At 47.6% G+C, this 18,637-nt stretch overlaps 1 protein-coding gene across 2 annotated transcripts in view; it reads left to right on the top strand.

Annotated features, from left to right (window-relative positions):
* The window catches only part of LOC110492586 (plexin A3), a 181,589-nt gene that overhangs the window by 145,485 nt on the left and 17,467 nt on the right, over positions 1–18,637 (top strand). Inside the window, exons 14-24 of one of the 2 annotated variants that reach the window (XM_036947590.2) lie at positions 135–255; positions 882–1,018; positions 1,245–1,415; positions 2,782–2,875; positions 3,088–3,327; positions 3,600–3,743; positions 5,993–6,227; positions 9,513–9,655; positions 12,205–12,461; positions 16,467–16,533; positions 18,365–18,511. In XM_036947590.2, coding sequence (XP_036803485.2) covers positions 135–255; positions 882–1,018; positions 1,245–1,415; positions 2,782–2,875; positions 3,088–3,327; positions 3,600–3,743; positions 5,993–6,227; positions 9,513–9,655; positions 12,205–12,461; positions 16,467–16,533; positions 18,365–18,511 — 1,756 coding nt within the window. Of the gene's footprint in view, positions 1–134; positions 256–881; positions 1,019–1,244; positions 1,416–2,781; positions 2,876–3,087; positions 3,328–3,599; positions 3,744–5,992; positions 6,228–9,512; positions 9,662–12,204; positions 12,462–16,466; positions 16,534–18,364; positions 18,512–18,637 lie in introns of both variants that reach the window. The other variant, XM_036947589.2, reaches the window with a different exon arrangement.

The following is an 18,637-nucleotide window of genomic DNA, read 5'->3' as shown; positions in this document are numbered from 1 at the left end:
GTTCTACCTGGGAAAAAAGGACCATTTAAGGTTCTAGATAGCACCTTTTCTTCTAAGAGTGTATTTAATTTGAACGTTAGACATTATAATCAATGAGCCGTTGATTGACAGCTGAGTGTGTGTATGTTCCTCAGGATTGTGTGTGACATGGCCGAAGCGCTGCTGCCCCACTCTCCAGGCGGTCCGGTGGAGCTATGTATCGGGGTGTGCAGTGCAGAGTACCGCACCCAATCTTCCCAGACTTACTCCTTCGTGGTGCGTATGACCTCGCATGAACCCATCTTTTCCTAGACCGATGACTGTGCAGAAAGTCTGTCCGTTCTCTCCCCGGGGAGGAGGGATACAAACCAAATGTCGTGGTTCTATGTAGCCCCGGGAACTACCTGCCTTATGCTGCAATACAGAGATGAGGAAAGTGTTGTGCGAGAAAGTGTGGCCGATGTGATATACAGTAATTACCCAGCTATTCCGACAGAGCATTAAGCAGCAGTGAAACAGGAATGTGGTGTCAGTCTATTATCTCCTCAGCCTGGGCACAGAGCAGCTCACTGAAATGAATGGGCTTGCCCTTAAACCACCAATCAATAGTAGTCTTGCAGTTTAATTCCAGCAGATGCCAAGATGCTCCCAGCCAAATGAATACATGTGCACCGAGAAACTATGTAGCTAATTACAGGAAAAAGGAGAGTCTTACTCATGTCACTGTGCTGCTGCTACAAAAATACATACCAAAACATGCTCGGCTGGGGTGCAGTGTGTGAGCAGCAATTACTAGAAATATAATGGGAATCGGTTTGTTGTACAGTAGCTTTTCAGAAAAAAACTGTATAATTGTTTTGTGTGCTTCTGGGTGTAAAGAGTGAGTTTCCTCCCTCTCTCAGACCCCCAGCTTCAACCATGTGCACCCGGAGAAGGGCCCCGTGTCCGGGGGGACCCGGCTGACGATATCAGGCCATCATCTGGACGCTGGTAGCACCGTCACTGTGTTCATCGCCCAGGAGGAGTGTCTGTTTGTTAAGTGAGTAGTCAGTCAGCTTGACCCCACCTCGAAGGAATGGACTGTGGTAGTATAGTAGTGTAATCTGTTCTATCACACCCTGTCTGCACATTACCTGTCTATTTTTAAGTTAAATTAAAACAGCAGCATAACAGGGTGACAGCATGACATTTTCTTAAGTGTTGTTTCAGACAGTGAATGAACTCTGTGACACAATATGACACATCTTCTGTCTATCCGGCCACAGGAGGACCAACAGGGACATTGTGTGTGTGACACCGTCGTCCCTGTCTGGCTCAGGGCCTGCGTCAATCAAATTGTTAATCGACAAAGCTGAGGTCACCAGCAGTGACACACGCTACATCTACACAGAGGACCCCACCATCTCCAGCATCGAGCCCAGTTGGAGTATAGTGAAGTGAGCAGCCAAGCCTCCTCTCCTCCCCTCCTCTCCTCTCCTCCACCCCCCCCCTCCCCTCCCCAACTCCCGACTCCTCCCCTCCCGACTCCTCCTCTCCCATCCTCTTCTCTCCTCCCCTCCCCACTCCTCCCCTGCTATCCACCCCCTCCTACCCTCCCAACTCCTCCTCCCCTCCCCACTCCTCCTCACTCCTCCCCTGCTATCCACCCCCCTCCTACCCTCCCCACTCCTCCTCACTCCTCCCCTGCTACCCACCCCCTCCTACCCTCCCCACTCCTCCTCTCCCCTCCTCCCCTCGCCACTCCTCCTCACTCCTCCCCTGCTATCCACCCCCTCCTACCCTCCCCACTCCTCCTCTCCCCTCCTCCCCTCCCCACTCCTCTCCCCTCCCCACTCCTGCTCACTCCTCCCCTGATAGCCACCCCCCTCCTACTCTCCCCACTCCTCCTCTCCCCTCCTCACTCCTCCTCACTCCTCCCCTGCTATCCACCCCCTCCTACCCTCCCCACTCCTCCTCACTCCTCCCCTGCAAGCCACCCCCCTCCTACCCCCCCTCCCCTCCCCACTCCTCCCCTCCTCACTCCTCCCCTGCTATCCACCCCCCTCCACTCCTCCCCTGCTATCCACCCCCCTCCTACCCTCCCCACTCCTCCTCTCCCCTCCTCCCCTCCCCACCCCACTCCTCCCCTGCTATCCAACCCTCCTACCCCCCCACTCCTCCCCTGCTATCCACCCCCCTGCTATCCACCCCCCCACTCCTCCTCTCCCCTCCCCACTATCCACCCCCCCACTCCTCCTCTCCCCTCCCCACCCTTCCCCTCCTCCTCACTATTCACCCCCCTCCTCCCGTCTCCTCTCCTCCTCTCCCCTCCTCTCCTCTCCTCCTCTCCCAGCCAACAGGCTGCAGGCTGGAATCTCTCAGCGCATGACCAATGCCCTGGGAGATTCCTGAGGAGAAACTCAGCTCAGACATCCATTACTGCCTGTAATGCCTCAGGAACACTCTGAGATTACAACATGAGCCCCAAAGCCACACCGAGACGCCCACACTGTCCCATTGTAGCCATTTCACCATGACACTAAAGCACAATAGACAGTATGGGGGATGATGTATCTAATGTATGTCCCATCCTAATCCATGGGACCCTTGAGGGGACTGTAGGCTCCCTCTTTTTCTGAATCTCAACAATACTGTAAGATAAATCATACAAACAACATGCTGTAGACAAAAACACTAAAAGTCAGCTCTGTTACACAGAAGTTCTTATTTCATTCCCTCCCTGTTGTCTCTCTGCCCATGTCACCAGGGTGCAATAACTCTCGTCTTAACCTCTCCACCATCATGTTTCTGCTTGTGTTTCAGTGGTAGCACCTTGATCACCGTCACAGGTACCAACCTGCTCACCATCCAGGAGCCCAAAGTCCGTGCCAAGTATGCAGGAATACAGACTACTAATGTAAGTGTTCCCAATATGAACATTCCATGTTTGCACTGTACCGCTGTTACAACGACTGTTACAAATGGGTAACCTGTATAATAGCAACTAGCATCAAGGACTTACGCAGTACGCTTTTGTTACTGTATACATTGTCAGTATTGTGGTTTTACACAGACGTTTGTCTCGTACTTCTTCCTGGTTTGACCCTCCTCTTTTATCTTCCTGTCCAGGTGTGCACTGTGGTGAATGACTCTGTGATGACCTGTCTGGCCCCGGGTATCATTTACACCAAGCACCAGGCCCCAGAGTCAGGCCTGCACCCCGACGAGCACGGCTTCATCCTGGATCACGTGGCTGCGCTGCTCGTCCTCAACGGGACACCTTTCACCTACTATCCCAACCCCACCTTCGAAACACTAGGGAACTCTGGGATAATGGAGGTCAAGCCCGGCTCTCCCATCATCCTCAAAGTAAATAGATTCCTTGTTTGGTTTCATTTTCTGTTACTTTTGTCTGTTGAGAGGAAGGAGGATAAAGCTCTAGAGAAGCAAGAGAGGTCATGTGAGACAGAACCAGTACAGAGACAACTTCCTTTCCCTACACATCTATGTACAAAGTCCCTGAGCTGAGGATAGAAGTCCGGATTGATAATACTCTAAATGCCCATACACTTTATTGTGTGTGTGCGCTTTCGTCTGATAAATGTGATTATTGTCCAACAGCATGTTTCTTCTGAAAACAGGGCAAGAATCTGATTCCCCCTGCTCCGGGCAACACCCGGCTGAACTACAGCGTGATGATTGGTGAAACGCCCTGTCTGTTAACTGTCTCGGAGTCTCAGCTGCTCTGTGATTCGCCAGACCTGACCGGGGAGCAGAGAGTCGTGGTAAGACCAGATGTCCCGCCCAACGTTTACAGTAGTTTGTGTATTTTATGTCAACAATAGCTTCGTGTGAGATATTTTTCATAGCCAAACTGCTCTGGCCATAATCCAGTCTTGTTATTTCTCTAAATATATTTGACATGTAGTTAAAACACTTTTATCTGTGCTATTTGGAAACATGCCTGACTTAGAAATCACATCTCAAATCAATTCTATAATAGCTGTGTGGCAGTTTGTTACTTGAATGCTAATCCAGCAAATGTAAAAGTCAAAGGGTCATCATTCATTATGATTACGGCGGCCCGTTGATACAAGCAACTTCCCATGTAATCGAAGTATCTGTTGACTCCGCAGCTTTGGCGCATCACCAATGCCAAACAGGACTAGCTCTCTTTATTACGTACACGTCTCACTGCACAATGATTTCAGCTGTGGCCTTGAGCAGTAGAGGTGAAAAATAATCATCTTGGATTGATGAAATGCAATCTTTTTTTATTTTTTATGGACAGACAACCGTTGGCGAGAGCAGGTGATTTAATTGGCAGAGGGCAGTCTGGTCAATCTGATTATTGCAAGTGTCATACGTATTTATCCATGTATTCCTATACAGTGCCAGCTGTCAAGACAACCACGGCTCAGAATGATTAGAAGTAGGTAGATTTAGTCCTGGAGTGTGGCAGCTTGTTTACCTTTTGTATCAAAGGTCCTGATCTCATGGTATTGACTTGACACTAACACGCCTGGACGAGGTAACTGACTGTTGATTCAGTGAAACGCTCAGACTTTAATTTAATCCGATCAATAGAGTCAACTGTGGAGAGGAGGGAGCATTTACAAATCAAAGCTGAGATGAAAGAGAGGGGGAGAGAGAGAGGTGATGGGTGAGGTGGAGTGATCTCCCTCCCAGGGGCAGGGAGATATGGAGACACACACGGCACAGTGAGAAGGCTGAGCCAGCTGTGTTAATGACCTGACACATAGCGCAGTGACGGACAGACACACAGACAGCAGAGTGGCATTCTCCCTGTTCCCTTCCATCCAAACCACTCAATAATTAAAGCACACAGCCAGGAGGGGAATGGGGAGGTAAAGGTGAAACTCGTTAGCCAAACCTGTTGGAAGTCATCTGTAATTGGCCTGAAGTTTAAAAAGGAGATGTTAGAACCAGGGTCAAAACTAAAAAGTTAGGACATGTACTGTAACTCTGAGTCTGAGCTACATACAGTGAGTCTGAGCTACATACAGTGAGTCTGAGCTACATACAGTGAGTCTGAGCTACATACAGTGAGTCTGAGCTACATACAGTGAGTCTGAGCTACATACAGTGAGTCTGAGCTACATACAGTGAGTCTGAGCTACATACAGTGTGCCTTCAGAAAGCATTCACACCACTTGACTTTTTCCACATTGCGTTGTTTTACATTTTGAATTCAGGCTGTAACACAACAGAATGTGGAATAAGTCGAGGGGTATGAATGCTTTCTGAAGGCACACTGTAGTAATAAAATCCTTCATATTACGGAGCCCAATTTTTCCATCTCAGTAGCTAGGTTTCCATTCAATTGGCGACAGATTGTCATGTGAAGATAAAAACATCTGCCTAAAAACAATATGACGTCTCCATCAAATTGACTGTAGTGCACGACAGAATTCCTATGTACTGAAAAGAAAAGTGAAATGGATTTCCATCACATTTTCAACTCTACGGATGGTTTTCTCACCCCAAACAATGTGTTATATAGCGAGTGTGCCCACTCTGGTCCTGGCAGGTGTGCTCAAGACAACAGTATGCAGGGTGCAGATTGAGCGCTGTTGGCGAGAGCGCACGTATCGTCTGCATGATGAGATTATGGATAAAAGAGCGAGATCATTTGTATTTGTCGAACGGCAGACGAGCACGGATGATCATGTCACCAGAATAAGACCCTCAATATTTATTGGGAAGGAGCGTCAAGCTCACCACCCTGTGAAGTTCATCGTAACTTATTTCATCTGTAGCCTAATAAACGGCATGCGTAGTGGGAGGATATCCATCATATCAATATTTGCACATAAAAGCGTTTCCACAGACATTTCTCACATAATTCATTTTACAGACACAAAACGATCCCACCTTGTCGGGTGTATTTTGTTTTGTCGACGTTTGGAAAGTTTACTGAAAAATGTTCTGTTTCCATCAGGTCTGTCGTGATTTTTTTTTTATCCGACATGCGCTTTACTCGCATAAAAGGTTGGATGTGTTTCCCCTCCAGATCACGGTGGGGGGTTTGGAGTACTCCCCAGGAACACTGCACATCTACTCCGACAGCACCCTTACCTTACCGGCCATCATCGGGATCGGAGCGGGAGGAGGGGTGCTTCTCATCGCCATCATTGCTGTGCTCATCGCCTACAAGAGGAAGACCCGGGATGCTGACCGCACCCTGAAACGCCTGCAGCTGCAGATGGACAACCTGGAGTCCAGAGTGGCCCTGGAGTGTAAAGAAGGTAGGAGCACCGGTCACTATGACTACCTCCTTCTCCTATTGCTCTCCTCTCCTAACATATCCTATATCCCTCCTATTATATCCTATCATATCCTATTTCCCTCCTATTATATCCTATCATATCCTATTTATCTCCTATCATATCCTATTTCTCACCTAACATATCCTATTTCCCTCCTATTACAGTGCCTTGCGAAAGTATTCGGCCCCCTTGAACTTTGCGACCTTTTGCCACATTTCAGGCTTCAAACATAAAGATATAAAACTGTATTTTTTTGTGAAGAATCAACAACAAGTCGGACACAATCATGAAGTGGAACGACATTTATTGGATATTTCAAACTTTTTTAACAAATCAAAAACGGAAAAATTGGGCGTGCAAAATTATTCAGCCCCCTTAAGTTAATACTTTGTAGCGCCACCTTTTGCTGCGATTACAGCTGTAAGTCGCTTGGGGTATGTCTCTATCAGTTTTGCACATCGAGAGACTGACATTTTTTCCCATTCCTCCTTGCAAAACAGCTCGAGCTCAGTGAGGTTGGATGGAGAGCATTTGTGAACAGCAGTTTTCAGTTCAGTTCCACAGATTCTCGATTGGATTCAGGTCTGGACTTTGACTTGGCCATTCTAACACCTGGATATGTTTATTTTTGAACCATTCCATTGTAGATTTTGCTTTATGTTTTGGATCATTGTCTTGTTGGAAGACAAATCTCCGTCCCAGTCTCAGGTCTTTTGCAGACTCCATCAGGTTCTCTTCCAGAATGGTCCTGTATTTGGCTCCATCCATCTTCCCATCAATTTTAACCATCTTCCCTGTCCCTGCTGAAGAAAAGCAGGCCCAAACCATGATGCTGCCACCACCATGTTTGACAGTGGGGATGGTGTGTTCAGCTGTGTTGCTTTTACGCCAAACATAACGTTTTGTATTGTTGCCAAAAAGTTCAATTTTGGTTTCATCTGACCAGAGCACCTTCTTCCACATGTTTGGTGTGTCTCCCAGGTGGCTTGTGGCAAACTTTAAACAACACTTTTTATGGATATCTTTAAGAAATGGCGTTCTTCTTGCCACTCTTCCATAAAGGCCAGATTTGTGCAATATACTGATATACTGAATATACTGATTGTTGTCCTATGGACAGAGTCTCCCACCTCAGCTGTAGATCTCTGCAGTTCATCCAGAGTGATAATGGGCCTCTTGGCTGCATCTCTGATCAGTCTTCTCCTTGTATGAGCTGAAAGTTTAGAGGAACGGCCAGGTCTTGGTAGATTTGCAGTGGTCTGATACTCCTTCCATTTCAATATTATCGCTTGCACAGTGCTCCTTGGGATGTTTAAAGCTTGGGAAATCTTTTTGTATCCAAATCCGGCTTTAAACTTCTTCACAACAGTATCTCGGACCTGCCTGGTGTGTTCCTTGTTCTTCATGATGCTCTCTGCGCTTTTAACGGACCTCTGAGACTATCACGGTGCAGGTGCATTTATACGGAGACTTGATTACACACAGGTGGATTGTATTTATCATCATTAGTCATTTAGGTCAACATTGGATCATTCAGAGATCCTCACTGAACTTCTGGAGAGAGTTTGCTGCACTGAAAGTAAAGGGGCTGAATAATTTTGCACGCCCAATTTTTCAGTTTTTGATTTGTTAAAAAAGTTTGAAATATCCAATAAATGTCGTTCCACTTCATGATTGTGTCCCACTTGTTGTTGATTCTTCACAAAAAAAATACAGTTTTATATCTTTATGTTTGAAGCCTGAAATGTGGCAAAAGGTCGCAAAGTTCAAGGGGGCCGAATACTTTCGCAAGGCACTGTATATCCTATTTCTCACCTATCATATCCTATCATATCCTATTTCTCTCCTATCATATCCTATTTCTCACCTAACATATCCTATTTCCCTCCTATTATATCCTATTTCTCACCTATCATATCCTATCACATCCTATTTCTCTCCTATCATATCCTATTTCTCACCTAACATATCCTATTTCCCTCCTATTATATCCTATTTCTCACCTATCATATCCTATCATATCCTATTTCTCACCTATCATATCCTATTTCTCACCTAACATATCCTATTTCTCACCTCTCCTCTCCTCTCCTATCCTATCATATCCTATTTCTCTCCTATCATATCCTATTTCTCTCCTATCATATCCTATTTATCTCCTATCATATCCTATCATATCATATTTCTCTCCTATCCTATCCTATCCTATCTAATCTATTTGCCAAGCCATCATTGTAAATAATAATGTTTGACTTAATTAAAAATAAAGGTAAAATATCATTTTCACCGTGGCCATTTTAAAACAGTTCTATGTTCATCTGAATGCTCTTCGCACATACATTTCTGTCACTGAAATGACACCAGCACTGCTCATGGCTTTTTCCTCAAGCAAAGATTGCTTCATGAAAGTGAGCTGAATCATTGACTGGCAGGGTATTTTGATATGCTCTTATCAGAGAGCTGCGTGTGCTTTTGAAGATTAGTGTGTTATCAGCATTGGCCTGCTCTGAACAGTTGTTGCTATCGTGTTGCTCTTATAGTAGGTACAGTACAAGTCAATCACTCTACATTCTTTACAATATATTTTCTGAGATGCTACGCTGACTCTGTAGAAGGTAACCAGGCAACCACAGAACTGACTGTGTACAGCAGGAGTGGGCATCTCCAGTCCTCGAGGGCCTGATTGGTCTCACACTTCTTCTCCATCACTAGCAAACACAGCTGATTAATCACATTGCATTCTAAACTGGAGATCATGATTAGGTGATTATTGGAGTCAGGTGTGTTAGCTGGGGCAAACCGGTGACACCAATCAGGCCCTCGAGGACTGGAATTACCCACCCCTGATGTACAGTATGAGGATGACCAAAATATGCTGTCCATTACTCGGTAGAGGGCAGTCAAGTCTTATAAGCATGTATCCATGTATTCCTATACTGTGCCAGCTGTCAAGACAATCACGACTCAAAATGATTAGAAGTGGGCAGATTTAGTCCAGAGTGTGGCAGTTTATGGTATTGACTTGACACTAACACGCCTGGACGAAGTAACTGACTGTTGATTCAGTGAAACGATCAGACTTCATTTAATCCGATCAATAGAGGGGGGGCAGTTGTGGTCATTTTGTCTAACCACATCCTGTCAGGTGCTCCCCCACACACAAAATGGCCTTTCTGTGTTCTTCCTGACCATGTGCTTCTCCTGTGTTTCTCTGGGATTGGATTAAAATGGCAATTTTTGTATCTTATGCTCCTGTCAACATAGCATTCGCTGAGCTACAGACAGACATCCAGGAGCTGACCAATGACATGGACGGAGTGAAGATCCCCTTCCTGGAGTACCGTACCTACACCATGAGAGTCATGTTCCCCGGCATCGAGGAGCACCCCGTCCTCAAGGAGCTGGATGTAAGTGTAAGAAAACTAAACTAGAGTACTTGTTCACTTCACTGCCTTCTGCTTCTGTCTTCACTTGTGTTGTCTTGGTAACTCAGTAGAGTATGCTTTCCTGAGGTTCACTTGTGTTGTCTTGGTAACTCAGTAGAGTATGCTTTCCTGAGGTTCACTTGTGTTGTCTTGGTAACTCAGTAGAGTATGCTTTCCTGAGGTTCACTTGTGTTGTCTTGGTAACTCAGTAGAGTATGCTTTCCTGAGGTTCACTTGTGTTGTCTTGGTAACTCAGTAGAGTATGCTTTCCTGAGGTTCACTTGTGTTGTCTTGGTAACTCAGTAGAGTATGCTTTCCTGAGGTTCACTTGTGTTGTCTTGTTAACTCAGTATTGTATGCTTTCCTGAGGTTCACTTGTGTTGTCTTGGTAACTCAGTAGAGTATGCTTTCCTGAGGTTCACTTGTGTTGTCTTGGTAACTCAGTAGAGTATGCTTTCCTGAGGTTCACTTGTGTTGTCTTGTTAACTCAGTATTGTATGCTTTCCTGAGGTTCACTTGTGTTGTCTTGGTAACTCAGTAGAGTATGCTTTCCTGAGGTTCACTTGTGTTGTCTTGGTAACTCAGTAGAGTATGCTTTCCTGAGGTTCACTCGTGTTGTCTTGGTAACTCAGTAGAGTATGCTTTCCTGAGGTTCACTTGTGTTGTCTTGGTAACTCAGTAAAGTATGCTTTCCTGCGGTTCACTTGTGTTGTCTTGGTAACTCAGTAGAGTATGCTTTCCTGAGGTTCACTTGTGTTGTCTTGGTAACTCAGTAGAGTATGCTTTCCTGAGGTTCACTTGTGCTGTCTTGGTAACTCAGTAAAGTATGCTTTCCTGAGGTTCACTTGTGTTGTCTTGGTAACTCAGTAAAGTATGCTTTCCTGAGGTTCACTTGTGTTGTCTTGGTAACTCAGTAAAGTATGCTTTCCTGAGGTTCACTTGTGTTGTACTGTAACTCAGTAAAGTATGCTTTCCTGAGGTTCACTTGTGTTGTCTTGGTAACTCTCTGCCAAAAAAAGAAGGGAATAAAACTAAAGCGATAGATCCTGTTTTTTAAAAACGAGTCAGTAGCCAGCAGCTCTCTTAGTGCCGAGCTTCAGAGAAACCTCTTTTCTTTTTTTTCTCAACCTTATTTCTTTTTCATTTCAACCTGAGGCTGAGTCAACCCAGGAGCTCCACCAGCCCTCCATAGACTACTTGTCTAGAGACTGCCGCAGAAATGTTTTGAAAATAGTCAGCATAGAGGAATATTTGAAGTCACTACAGCCACGTTTAAGGTGCTCCATGTAATCCTCAAACTAATAACAAACCATTTTCTTTCTCCCTTTTTCTCTTTACATATTTCTCCGCCTCCTCTCTCCTCTCCCCCCTCTCCTGTCTCCTCTCTCCCCATCCCTTTTCTCTCTCCCCTCTCCTCTTTCCTCTCCTCTCTCGTCTCCCCTCTCCTCCTTTTTCTCTTTACACTTTCCTCCCCTCTCTCCCACTCCTCTCTTCTCCCCCCTCTCCTGTCTCCTCTCTTCTCTCCCTTCTCCTCTCTCATCTCCCCTCTCCCCTCCTCTATCCTCTCTCGCCTCCCCTATTCTCTCGTCTATTCTCTCCCCTCTCCTCTCTCCCCTCCCTTATTCTCTCTCCCCTCCCCTCTCTTCTCCCTCTCTCCCTCCCCTCTCTTTTCCCCTCTCCTCTCACCCCTCCCTTATTCTCTCTCCCCTCCCCTCTCTTCTCACTCTCTTCTCCCCTCTCACTCTCTTCTCCCCTCCCCTCTCTTCTCCCCTATCACTCTCTTCTCCCCTCTCCCTCTCTCCCCTCCCCTCTCTCCCCTCCCCTCTCTTCTCCCCTCTCCTCTCTCCCCTCCCTTATTCTCTCTCCCCTCCCCTCTCCCTCTCTCTCCTCCCCTCTCTTCTCCCCTCTCCTCTCTCCCCTTCCTTATTCTCTCTCCCCTCCCCTCTCTTCTCCCCTCTCTCCCCTCCCCTCTCTTCTCCCCTGTCCCGCTCCCTCTCTCCCCTCTCCAACTCCCTGTCCCTCTCCCTCCCTCCCCTCTCTTCTCCCCTCTCCCTCTCTCCCTCTCCCCTCCCTTATTCTCTCCCCTCCCCTCTCCCTCTCTCCCCTCTCTTCTCCCCTCCCTTATTCTCTCCCCTCTCTTCTCCCCTCTCTTCTCCCCTCCCTTATTCTCTCCCCTCCCCTCTCTTCTCCCCTCTCTTCTCCCCTCACTTATTCTCTCCCCTCCCCTCTCTTCTCCCCTCTCCCTCTCTCCCCTCCCCTCTCTTCTCCCCTCTCCCTCTCTCCCCTCCCCTCTCTTCTCCCCTCTCCCTCTCTCCCCTCCCCTCTCTTCTCCCCTCCCTTATTCTCTCCCCTCCCCTCTCTTCTCCCCTCCCGTATTCTCTCCCCTCCCCTCTCTTCTCCCTCTCTCCCTCTCTCCCCTGTCCCTCTCTCCCCTGTCCCTCTCCCCAATTAATAACCCCTTGGACCTCCTTTTGTGTATTCCCACCTCTGTGTCCCCCATCCCCCTCCTCCTCCTGTGTCCTGTCCCTCAGTCCCCGGCCAATGTGGAGAAAGCCCTGCGTCTGTTCAGCCAGCTGCTGCACAGTAAGATGTTTCTGCTGACCTTCATCCATACCCTGGAGGCCCAGAGGTCCTTCTCCATGCGGGACCGAGGAAATGTGGCCTCTCTGCTCATGGCCGCTCTGCAGGGCCGCATGGAGTACGCCACCGTGGTACTTAAACAGTTGCTGGCTGACCTCATAGAGAAGAACCTGGAGAACCGCAACCATCCTAAACTGCTGCTCCGACGGTGAGGATACTTTAAAGATATATACACTACTGGTCAAAAGTTTTAGAACACCTACTCATTCAAGAGTTTTTCTTTAATTGTACTATTTTCTACATTGTAGAATAATAGTGAAGACATCAAAACTATGAAATAACACACATGGAATCATGTAGTAACCAAAAATGTGTTAAACAAATCAAAATATATTTTATATTTGAGATTCTTCAAAAGGCCTTTCAAGAACTTTGAAAGCTTCTTCAAGTGCAGAGGTATATTAAACCCATGCTGCAGAGGTATATTATGTGATCTGGAGACAGCGGTATAGATCACTACACCACCCTAGGCAGCAATATAGATCACTACACCACCCTAGGCAGCGGTATAGATCACTACACCATCCTAGGCAGCGGTATAGATCACTACACCATCCTAGGCAGCGGTATAGATCACTACACCACCCTAGGCAGCGGTATAGATCACTACACCACCCTAGGCAGCGGTATAGATCACTACACCACCCTAGGCAGCGGTATAGATCACTACACCATCCTAGGCAGCGGTTTAGATCACTACACCATCCTAGGCAGCAATATAGATCACTACACCACCCTAGGCAGCGGTATAGATCACTACACCATCCTAGGCAGCGGTTTAGATCACTACACCATCCTAGGCAGCAATATAGATCACTACACCACCCTAGGCAGCGGTATAGATCACTACACCACCCTAGGCAGCGGTATAGATCACTACACCACCCTAGGCAGCGGTATAGATCACTACACCACCCTAGGCAGCGGTATAGATCACTACACCATCCTAGGCAGCGATATAGATCACTACACCATCCCAGGCAGCGGTATAGATCACTACACCATCCTAGGCAGCGGTATAGATCACTACACCACCCTAGGCAGCGGTATAGATCACTACACCATCCTAGGCAGCGGTATAGATCACTACACCATCCTAGGCAGCGGTATAGATCACTACACCATCCTAGGCAGCGGTATAGATCACTACACCATCCTAGGCAGCGGTATAGATCACTACACCATCCTAGGCAGCGGTATAGATCACTACACCACCCTAGGCAGCGGTATAGATCACTACACCACCCTAGGCAGCGGTATAGATCACTACACCATCCTAGGCAGCGGTATAGATCACTACACCATCCTAGGCAGCGGTATAGATCACTACACCACCCTAGGCAGCGATATAGATCACTACACCACCCTAGGCAGCGGTATAGATGACTACACCACCCTAGGCAGCGGTATAGATCACTACACCACCCTAGGCAGCGGTATAGATCACTACACCACCCTAGGCAGCGGTATAGATGACTACACCATCCTAGGCAGCGGTATAGATCACTACACCACCCTAGGCAGCGGTGTAGATCACTACACCACCCTAGGCAGCGGTATAGATCACGACACCATCCTAGGCAGCGGTATAGATCACTACACCACCCTAGGCAGCGGGTTAGATCACTACACCATCCTAGGCAGCGGTTTAGATCACAACACCATCCTAGGCAGCGGTATAGATCACTACACCACCCTAGGCAGCGGTATAGATCACTACACCACCCTAGGCAGCGGTATAGATCACTACACCATCCTAGGCAGCGGTATAGATCACTACACCATCCTAGGCAGCGGTATAGATCACTACACCACCCTAGGCAGCGGTATAGATCACTACACCACCCTAGGCAGCGGTATAGATCACTACACCACCCTAGGCAGCGGTATAGATCACTACACCATCCTAGGCAGCGGTATAGATCACTACACCATCCTAGGCAGCGATATAGATCACTACACCACCCTAGGCAGCGGTATAGATCACTACACCACCCTAGGCAGCGGGTTAGATCACTACACCATCCTAGGCAGCGGTATAGATCACTACACCACCCTAGACAGCGGTGTAGATCACTACACCACCCTAGGCAGCGGTATAGATCACGACACCATCCTAGGCAGCGGTATAGATCACTACACCACCCTAGGCAGCGGGTTAGATCACTACACCATCCTAGGCAGCGGTATAGATCACTACACCATCCTAGGCAGCGGTATAGATCACTACACCATCCTAGGCAGCGGTATAGATCACTACACCACCCTAGGCAGCGGTATAGATCACTACACCACCCTAGGCAGCGGTATAGATCACTACACCACCCTAGGCAGCGGTATAAATCACTACACCACCCTAGGCAGCGGTATAGATCACTACACCATCCTAGGCAGCGGTATAGATCACTACACCACCCTAGGCAGCGGTATAGATCACTACACCACCCTAGGCAGCGGGTTAGATCACTACACCATCCTAGGCAGCGGTATAGATCACTACACCATCCTAGAGAGCGATATAGATCCCTACACCACCCTAGGCAGCGGTATAGATCACTACACCATCCTAGGCAGCCGCATAGATGACTACACTATCCTAGGCAGCGGTATAGATCACTACACCACCCTAGGCAGCGGTATAGATCACTACACCACCCTAGGCAGCGGTATAGATCACTACACCACCCTAGGCAGCGGTATAGATCACTACACCACCCTTGGCAGCGGTATAGATCACTACACCACCCTAGGCAGCGGTATAGATCACTACACCACCCTAGGCAGCGGTATAGATCACTACACCACCCTAGGCAGTGGTATAGATCACTACTCCACCCTAGGCAGCGGTATAGATCACTACACCATCCTAGGCAGCGGTATAGATCACTACACCATCCTAGGCAGCGATATAGATCACTACACCACCCTAGGCAGCGGTATAGATCACTACACCACCCTAGGCAGCGGTATAGATCACTACTCCACCCTAGGCAGCGGGTTAGATCACTACACCATCCTAGGCAGCGGTATAGATCACTACACCATCCTAGGCAGCGGTATAGATCACTACACCACCCTAGGCAGCGGTATAGATCTCTACACCACCCTAGGCAGCGGTATAGATCACTACACCACCCTAGGCAGCGGTATAGATCACTACACCACCCTAGGCAGCGGTATAGATGACTACACCATCCTAGGCAGCGGTATAGATCACCTCACCACCCTAGGCAGCGGTATAGATCTCTACACCACCCTAGGCAGCGGTATAGATGACTACACCATCCTAGGCAGCGGTATAGATCACTACACCATCCTAGGCAGCGGTATAGATCACTACACCACCCTAGGCAGCGGTATAGATCACTACACCACCCTAGGCAGCGGTATAGATCACTACACCACCCTAGGCAGCGGTATAGATCACTACACCACCCTAGGCAGCGGTATAGATCACTACACCACCCTAGGCAGCGGTATAGATGACTACACCATCCTAGGCAGCGGTATAGATCACCTCACCACCCTAGGCAGCGGTATAGATCTCTACACCACCCTAGGCAGCGGTATAGATGACTACACCATCCTAGGCAGCGGTATAGATCACTACACCATCCTAGGCAGCGGTATAGATCACTACACCACCCTAGGCAGCGGTACAGATCACTACACCACCCTAGGCAGCGGTATAGATGACTACACCATCCTAGGCAGCGGTATAGATCACTACACCACCCTAGGCAGCGGTGTAGATCACTACACCACCCTAGGCAGCGGTATAGATCACGACACCATCCTAGGCAGCGGTATAGATCACGACACCATCCTAGGCAGCCGTATAGATGACTACACCACCCTAGGCAGCGGTATAGATCACTACACCACCCTAGGCAGTGGTATAGATCACTACACCACCCTTGGCAGCGGTATAGATCACTACACCATCCTAGGCAGCGGTATAGATCACTACACCATCCTAGGCAGCGGTATAGATCACTACACCATCCTAGGCAGCGGTATAGATCACTACACCATCCTAGGCAGCGGTATAGATCACTACACCATCCTAGGCAGCGGTATAGATCACTATACCATCCTTGCTCTACTCATACACATGTTGTTGAATCTGACCGGTGTCTCATCTCTCCTGAAGGACGGAGTCGGTGGCTGAGAAGATGCTCACCAACTGGTTTACGTTCCTGCTGCATCGCTTCCTCAAGGTAAGGCAGTTTTAATGGTGCTCAGATAGTTTTTTTAACATAGGGTTAATTGAGGTTCAAAGCACAGAGATTCAGATACTTAGCAGAAGATTGATGCTTGTGATTTAGTCACAAAAGGCCTGTTGTTTGGCTGAAACACCAGCAGGCCCATAGCAACAGTGTGTATGCAGTGTGTTCTGTACCTGTTCTAATTTTGTTACCAGAGATTCTGTGAAATGATCGTTAATTGCTATTATTAGTGTAATGTGTGAGTTGTAATTATATTTCTGAGGTGGGGTTATTTGGCTAATCATGGTCCTGGTAATGTTTATTCTCACCCTGTGTGACCGCAGCACACAGCACGGCCACAGTGTGAACCATATCGGAGAATCACCCTGGGGGGCAGTTGTGGTCATTTTGTCTAACCACATCCTGTCAGGTGCTCCCCACCACCCAAAATAGTCTTTCTGTGTTCTTCCTGACCATAAGCTTCTCCTGTGTTACTCTGGGATTGGATTAAAATGGCCATTCACGTTAAGGACAAGAACATCAGGCCCATTGTGAGTTCAGGCCTGAAATGCCTCTTGGAATGTAGCTCTGGATGGCCACCAATTATATTGAAGTTACATCAGTGCAGATGTTAAAGTGTTCTGGCCATCTTCCCAGCCTCCCCAAGTAATTACCCTGAAATGTTTCCACAAGCCCTACTTAAACCTCTATTCTGGATTGGCTTCCACATTTTTATATTCAGCTTGCATAGCAATATTCATCTTTCATAGCCAGGGTTGTCACTAAATTAACAAAAATATATATATTTTAATGTGGGTTTTCATTACCTGAGGGTAGATATTATTGGTGAAGATAATGGTTGTAGAGTTTCTTAAGTAACAAATGTAATGCCTTGTTAAGATTTATGACGTTCTCAAAACTGAAGAAAATATCAAGGTAGCATGTTCAACATAAATCCCTTAAGTGAACAACAAATTATTGAGGATTTAAACTCATTGGACATGGTCTGGAAAAATATAAAATCTACTTGTTTGTTACTGTCGTTTGACTGGTTTTGAACTGAGACAACATTCTAGAGAGTAACGTGGAACCTGTAGTTATGATGTTATTAAGTGTGATGTCACCTCGACTGTACAGATTATTAAAACCACAGAAGAACATGAAATGCAGAAGAGCATGGACAATCAGTATTACTGAATCCTGCTTAAACTCTCTATGTCTTACTTGCATTGGACAATTGGGGGCCATTTGTGTGTTTTGAGGTTTCTGTTTTTTGAATATGGATTTGGTTGCTGGGTATTGGTTCCATTTGGTTACTGGCAACATGATTTAGAAGCCTGGTAGATGGGTCAATCGTCCTCTGTGTCTGGGCTTGAAGGCCCCCCTGTGTCTGGGCTTGAAGGCCCCCCTGTGTCTGGGCTTGAAGGCCCCCCTGTGTCTGGGCTTGAAGGCCCCCCTGTGTCTGGGCTTGAAGGCCCCCCTGTGTCTGGGCTTGAAGGCCCCTCTGTGTCTGGGCTTGAAGGCCCCTCTGTGTCCAAGCAGCTTGAGACTCAGGATGTCACGTTGTAATTAATGATGTCAAATGAATCGTCCCTAAGAACTAAATAATAGTGTTCCCTCAGTATCACTGGTTAGTCATCAAACCCTGTAAGTGGGTAATTGGTAACTTCCCCACTCCTCACTGAAAGGGGTGTGATTGCCTATTCCTCTCCCCTTTTCACACTGTTACTCCCTCCCTCTTCCACTTTTACTGTCTCTCCCCCTGCGCCTCTCTCTCTCTCTGTCTCTCTCTCTCTCTCTCTCTCTCTCTCTGTCTCTGTCTCTCTCTCTCTCTCTGTCTCAGGAGTGTGCTGGGGAGCCTCTGTTCATGCTGTTCTGTGCCATCAAGCAGCAGATGGAGAAGGGGCCTATAGACGCCATCACAGGAGAGGCGCGCTACTCCCTCAGTGAGGACAAGCTCATCCGCCAGCAGATTGACTACAAACAGCTGGTGAGGAAGGACCCTCCTCCACATACACACAGAAACACACACCTCCTCTCTCACACCAGTCTCCTGTTTGATATGAGTGTTGTGCAATGGAGCCAACCCTCCCAGTCCCAGGGCAGAAAGATCAAG

The sequence above is a fragment of the Oncorhynchus mykiss genome, chromosome 16, assembly GCF_057628025.1.
Source record: "Oncorhynchus mykiss isolate SJ-2025 chromosome 16, ASM5762802v1, whole genome shotgun sequence".
In the NCBI taxonomy this organism is placed as follows: Eukaryota; Metazoa; Chordata; class Actinopteri; order Salmoniformes; family Salmonidae; genus Oncorhynchus; species Oncorhynchus mykiss.
This window is presented reverse-complemented; position numbering and strand designations above follow the sequence as displayed.